We start from the raw sequence: 6797 nt of genomic DNA, 5'->3' as shown, positions 1-6797 counted from the left end.
GCCATATGTCTGAGAGTTTAGATTAAATAACATGAAGTGAAAGGAAATCAAAAAGGCAGAAAATAGTCAAAGGCAGCATCGATGTGAGAAGAACTGTGTCCTGCTCCTCCACACACAGGAAGCCGCCATCTGTCCATCAGGACCACGTGTCTTATCAGAAAAACACTCCAGTCATCCTTAAAGCAGAGCAGCAGCAGCATTCTGTATGATGTAACTGTAACCAGAACCGGTGTGGATTCAGGTGGAGGTGGACGGTCGGTGGTACTCACGCGGTCCAGGTGATGGTGGTCGGCGCCGGGTTGGCGTTGACGAGGCAGAGCAGCTCGGCGTCGGAGCGGCCGACGTACCAGTTGTTGTCGTAGCCCTCTATGGACACCGAGGGAGGGTCTGAGACACACAGCAGGAGACAACGTCAGGACTTTTACTTGTTATTTACTTTGTTTGCAGCCTGAATGCTTCATCCATCAGATAAATGTGTGTCTTTATGTAACTCTGCAGAGATTTAACCTTCATTTTGAAGCGAGTCAGGCACATTTGCATAATTAATATTATTAAAGGGTCTTAATATCTGGTTGAATTTACATCTGATGTCTGTGTTGCTTCAGATTTCTCTTCAACTAGATGTTTTATATAATCATGTAGGGTCTCAGTATTTGACTTAGTCAGATAATTAGTGCTTCATAAAATACTGTAGCGTCTAAGTATTTAAATTAGTCATGTATTTAATACTTTATATGATATTATAAAGTCTAAGTATTTAAGTTAGTCAGATAAAGTAGTGGTTTATATAATATTGTAGGGTCCTAATATCTTATTTAGTCAGGTACACTCGTATTTATATCATATTGTAGGGTCTCAGTGTTTTATTTAGACAGGTAATTGGTATTTTATATAATAATATAGGGTTTTAATGTTTAATTTAGTCAGCTAAATTAGTATTTTATTTAATATTTTACGTTCTTAGACTTTAAATTTGTTGGTAATTTAATATAATATTGTAGCAATTTAACGTTAATATTTAACTCAGTCAGGTAATTTTCTAATTTATTTAATATTGTAGGATCCTAATATTTATTTATTCTAGTAAACTGGTGTTTCATATAATACTGTAGGGTTTTAATATTTAATTCAGTGAGGTATTGTTGTGTTTTATATAATATTGTAGGGTCTTAGTATTTAAATTAGTCGTGTATTTAGTACTTTATATAATATTGTAGAGCCTTACGATTTCATTTAGTCAGATAAATTAGTAGTTTATATTATATTGTAGGGTCCTAATATCTTATTTAGTCAGCTACACTTGTATTTATATCATATTGTAGGGTCTAAGTATTTTATTTAGACAGACAATTGGTATTTTATATAATAATGTAGGGTTTTAATGTTTAATTTAGTCAGCTAAATTAGTATTTTATTTCATATTGTAGGTTATTAGACTTTAAATTTGTTGGTAAATTAGTATTTAATATAATATTTTAGCAATTTAACCTTAATATTTAACTCAGTCAGGTAATTTTCTAATTTATTTAATATTGTATGATCCTAATATTTATTTATTCTAGTAAAGTGGTGTTTCATATAATACTGTAGGGTTTTAATATTTAATTCAGTGAGGTATTTTTGTGTTTTATATCATATTGTAAGGTCCTAATATTTAATTAAGTCAGGTACATTTACATTGTCTACAATATTTTAAGCTCTTAATGTTTAACTTTTTGGGTAAATTTGCATAATTAACGATATTGTAGGGCCCTAATATTTAATTTAGTCAGAGAAATGTGTATTTTGTATAATATTGTAGGGTCTAAATATTTAAATCAGTCACATACATTTGTTTTTATATAACATTGTAGGGTCCTACAATTTGAACTAATCAGGTAAATTATTATTTCATATAATATTGTAGAGTCTTAATATTTAATTTAGTCAAGTAAATTACTATTTTATACAATATTGTAGGGTCTCAATATTTCATTTAGTCAGGTAAATTAGTGTTTTATATAAGATTGCAGGAATTTAACCTTAATATTTAAGTCAGTCAGGTGATTTTCTAATTTATTTAATATTGTAGGATCTTAATATTTATTTATTCTAGTAAACTGGTGTTTCATATAATACTGTAGGGTTTTAATATTTAATTCAGTGAGGTATTGTTGTGTTTTATATAGTATTGTAGGGTCTTAGTATTTAAATTAGTCAGATAAATTAGTATTTTATATAATATTGTGGGGTTTTAAACTTAATATATGTAACTTATTTAGGTAACTTTGCACAATTCTTAATATTATACGGTCCTAATATTGAATTTAGTCAGTAAAATCTACATTGTCTATATTATTGTAGGCTCTTAATATGTAACTTTGGCAGGTAAAGTTGCATAATTAATAATATTGTAGGGCCCTAATATTTAATTTAGTCAGATAAAAGTGTATTTTATATTTTATTGTAGAACATACATACTTGATAAGATCAGGTAGTATTTTATATAATACTGTAGGCTCTTAGTAAAGCCTTGTTTTCAAAGTGTTATTCAGTTAAAGTGAGATTTATTAACGTCTCACATCATCTGCTTTGCTCAGAACATCCAGAGTCGCCTCACATTACCCACATCCACCTGTCACTGTTCATTAAAGCTGTATGTATGACATGAGCTGCTCTAATACACATGTTGTAGTCCTAAAACCACTGGAATTCTTCTACAAGCAGGCACAAGACGCTGCTCAGTTTCATCGTCTGTACATCCAAAAGAAATATGATGTGTTCTGATGTAGTTTATAAGGTTTAACTCCTCCTCTGCTGGTCCACGTCACTGACTTCACATCTCCAGCAAGCAGAGCAACTGTACATGCAGTAATAATAATAATCATAATAACAAAAAACTACATTCAGCCAGACGTCGGCCTCCTTCAGAGCATCACATCAATGGAATTCGATACCGCATTCTCCGTCCTATTATTCCTTTAAGCACAATCTGAAGCAACGGCTCATTGACGACACAATATCAACACCGATATTGTTTTCTTCCACCTCTAACAAGATTATGCTCATTAAATATCTGTGTCTTTGAGTCTATTATGGTGTATTTAACCGAACTGTGAACGCCGCTCATCTGGGCCCCGTGTGCTTTTATTAGAATGAAGGTTAATTTAACATTTGTACATCACGTATTGAGCCATAATTATGGATTCTGGATGCTGAACAACATCAGACAAACAGGCTGCTGATGGAAACCAGCTCTTTTTTGGGCTGACCTGGGCACGTATACACTCCTCTGAATGGTGATTAATGTGGATTGTCTGCTATTGTCTATTTTTCTCACTGTGAAATCCAGTCATCAGAACTTTTTCCAGAAACTGGCTTCAACTTAAAGGTAACGTAGGTTCATGTTTTGCTCNACATTAAATGGGGTCATAAAGACTGCCTGCATTGCCTTTGTTTCACCTCATGTGAAGCGCTTCCGTGGACCGTTATCACGTTGAGGATTATTGGCGACATGTTGTGACACGAGTCGAACTTTGTGTCAAACTCCCGACGCGTCGCTTTAAGCAGAATTAGGAAAACAAGACGCCGCCGAAGTTTCCCGTCGACTTGTAAAGTCTGTCATTATTTTTAGGCACATCTCACATGAAACGTGACGTTCGTTAATAACGTCACGCTGCGTTGGCGCGCAGCTCTGACAGCCACGTTTGTGTTTTTTTGCAGTTTTGACAGAACGCAGCCTCCTCCTCCTCCAGCGCGATAAACCTCAGCAGGCTGACAGACGAGACCGACTCAGGAAGCGATAATAACACGGTAACAACAAAGAGGCAGCAAGGCGCCCAACACAAATGATCTGAGCAAACAAATAATGTGGCGCTCATAGGCCCCGATGGGAAATCCCACTCAAGACACAATAAAGCAAACAAAGCATTTTCCTATTAAATTATCCCATTATTCAGGTGTGGCACTCTAATATTCTGAACTTCAGCTCCACACCTCCTGCAGCTCACATGTTCAGCAGAGGGGTCGAGTTGTTCTGGTTTTTATTTGCTTCGCCACAGTTTTACAGTAAACCAGAGGAAACTGAATCAGCTCGATCTCGACGTGAAGACTAGATGAGATCTGACTGGGAGTGTAAACAGGCGGCTATTTCCGCTCTGTTGCTGTAGCAACACATCCGCCGCGCTGGAAACCCCGCGGGGCCGCAGAGACGCTGGCTAGCCGACGGTTTACGTGTCCACATGTGCGAGAGAGAATTTAGAGGACGGAGCAACGTCCGGGCGGCACAGCGTCAAAGGGCTCCCGCGTTTATGTTTCCTCGTTTTCTGCTGTTGTTGTGACATTTAGTCCCGTTGAGCAAACAGAGCCGGCAGCGTCCACAGAGCTAACGCCCCACTGCAGGCATATTCTAATATTAAACAACTAATCTTCAGTCGTTTTCAAAAGCTAAAAATATTTTGTCACTTAATCAATTAGTCGAATACATAAGTGGCAATTTTGATACAACTAAATTTTTTAAAAGTTATTTTTCTTCCTAAAAACAGCCATTCATGAATAAAAAAATAAATAAAATAATTAATACTATAATATATCTGTATAATAGAAATAAATAAAAAGAAGTCTAATTTCACTAGAATGTTACAGTTTTTTATTGTTAAAAAAAAAGTGGTTTAGGTACGTTTATGTCTCTTTTACAGATCTTTATATTTGTCTTTTACATACAATATTTTATTTAGATTTTTTTTTAAAATTTAGATTTCTATATTTATTGCCTGTCTTGTTGTTGTTGTTGAGCACCACAGTTTCATTCACTATTTCAAATTCCTTGTGTGTGCGAGCTGATTATATAAAGTCTAATTTTATTTTTTAAAAATCCTTCTAAGTTTGATTTTTATTGTTAAAAAAAAATGTAAAAAGAAAAAAAGTCTGTTATTGAAAATTTCCTTTCCTTCTTCGAATTGTTTTAACAACAAATGACAGTTACATTTATAAATTTAAATTAAACACACAGTTAGTTCCTCTTCATTTAATAGGTGGAACTCTTACAGTTAAGTTTAACACTGCAAATATATTTCTACAGTTTGGTTAAATTACTGACAATCAACAAAAACAAAGAGTTGGAGAAGAAGTTTTTACAACTAAAAGGTTGAATTACAGTTAATAATATCTATATGCACTGGCAATCATGCAATATATAGAGAATTTATCCATCTATCTGTCCTTTTATATCAAATAATATGCTCAATTTCATCTTTTTACATATACAAGTATCCGATATTAAACACTGAAATATGCACAATTTCATGTAAAAACAAGGCTACAAAATGCATTTATTATGGAAAATGACTGTATTATTTTACAGTATGTTTGTGATGGTTGAATGTTTTTCCTTCAGGCTTGACTGTCTGGATGAAGCCCAATTTGAAGGCGTGACCTTGAAACCGGGAAAACATTCCGTCTTTTTATTGCATTTTGCAATCTGAAAAAAATCAAACATGAATTTTGTTGATGCAGCTCTGCATAGTTTTCCAGGATATTCTTGATAGTAAAGCAACGACTCCCGTGTTTATTCACCTTTGAAGCATCCGACGACCGTTTCCTACAGACGCCCTTCGACCTCGCCTGCATCCTGCACTGAGGTCGAGCGGAGGTCACCGCGGGCTTTATGTCAGCCGGAGTCGGTGCCAGCGCTTCCCCCTCGTGGCTACATCATCTGATTATTTTATGCACAGAGCTGCTGCACGGCCCAATTTGTTCGACTCTCTCTCTGTGTGTGTGTAGGTGTGTGTGTGTGTGTGTTTGTGCAGAGCGTTTCCACTGGACAGCTATCTCACTTGCCGCAGGCCATCCAGGAAATACTTCTCCACCGGTCCGCTCAGATGTGGCTGAATGTGTGCAGGGGTGTGAATGTGAGTGCAGCCCCCAGCCCACCGCCAGCTGGACTCCCCATGAAAGGGCTTTTTTTTTTGGTATGTGTGTGTTGCATGCTGGGGGGGAGGAGGTGGACGGAGGACAGAGGGGGTCGCAGCCTCCTGCCAGCTCACGCTTTCAAACTGGACCAGAAGTCATCAGAGTTTTTAGAGGACTTTCCTGCCACTCTTTCTCCTGCTGTTACCTCAGTTTGTACCTCCCCCCTCCTCTCCCCACCTCCTCTTTATCTCAGTTTTCAGGCCTTCTGCAATCTCTCTGTCTTTATTCTGCTGCCCACCCCACCTTACATCCCCTCCCATCCTCCACTCCAATCACTTTTTTCTGCCAACATCCCCTCTCTCTCTCTCTCTCTCTCTCTCTGTGTGCACGGTGCACTGGGCAGATCCAGCTGGCGCCACGGCAACCAAGCAAGCCATGCATAGCTGGCATCATGTGCGTGTTGATGGATGAGGCTCAGGGTTGTGTGCAGATAAGGGGGGAGGGAAGCTGTACACATTTTACTCTCATCACACCGAAATCTCTCGCTGCATTACGGTCGCGTTTCAGCTCCAGCAAAGATGAGACACAAATGGACTGTCCCTCCTTCTCCTTCATCCTCCTCCTCCTCCTGGTGCAACCTTACACCTCCTCCTCCTCCTCCTCTTCCTCCTCCTCGTCTAAGGCCGAGGGGGAATCGTGATGGCTGCTTGACGGCGGCAGAGAAGCCAGACAGCACGACGCTTTCATCTAGCGTTTAGCGGAACAGAGAGGAGCCGTTAACAGTTCTCAGCGGGGAAATTAGCGGGGTGCGTCGGGCCCCGCGCACACAAAGTGCCGGGGCATTAGCTGTTACGTTATTTTTCCAGCCGGGGCCCCTCGGAGCCCGACGGTTTCGCGTCTCACGCCGA

At 38.2% G+C, this 6797-nt stretch overlaps 1 protein-coding gene across 1 annotated transcript in view; it reads right to left on the bottom strand.

Annotated features, from left to right (window-relative positions):
• The window catches only part of LOC103355718 (poliovirus receptor-related protein 2-like), a 275529-nt gene that overhangs the window by 39434 nt on the left and 229298 nt on the right, over positions 1-6797 (bottom strand). The window contains exon 5 of the mRNA XM_008279610.1: positions 270-387. Coding sequence (XP_008277832.1) covers positions 270-387 — 118 coding nt within the window. The remainder of the gene's footprint in view (positions 1-269; positions 388-6797) is intronic.

Source organism: Stegastes partitus, unplaced genomic scaffold (assembly GCF_000690725.1).
Source record: "Stegastes partitus isolate 25-593 unplaced genomic scaffold, Stegastes_partitus-1.0.2 Scaffold165, whole genome shotgun sequence".
NCBI classification, from domain to species: Eukaryota; Metazoa; Chordata; class Actinopteri; family Pomacentridae; genus Stegastes; species Stegastes partitus.
Note: the sequence above shows the minus strand (reverse complement) of the source record. Positions and strands in the feature narration are given on the sequence as shown.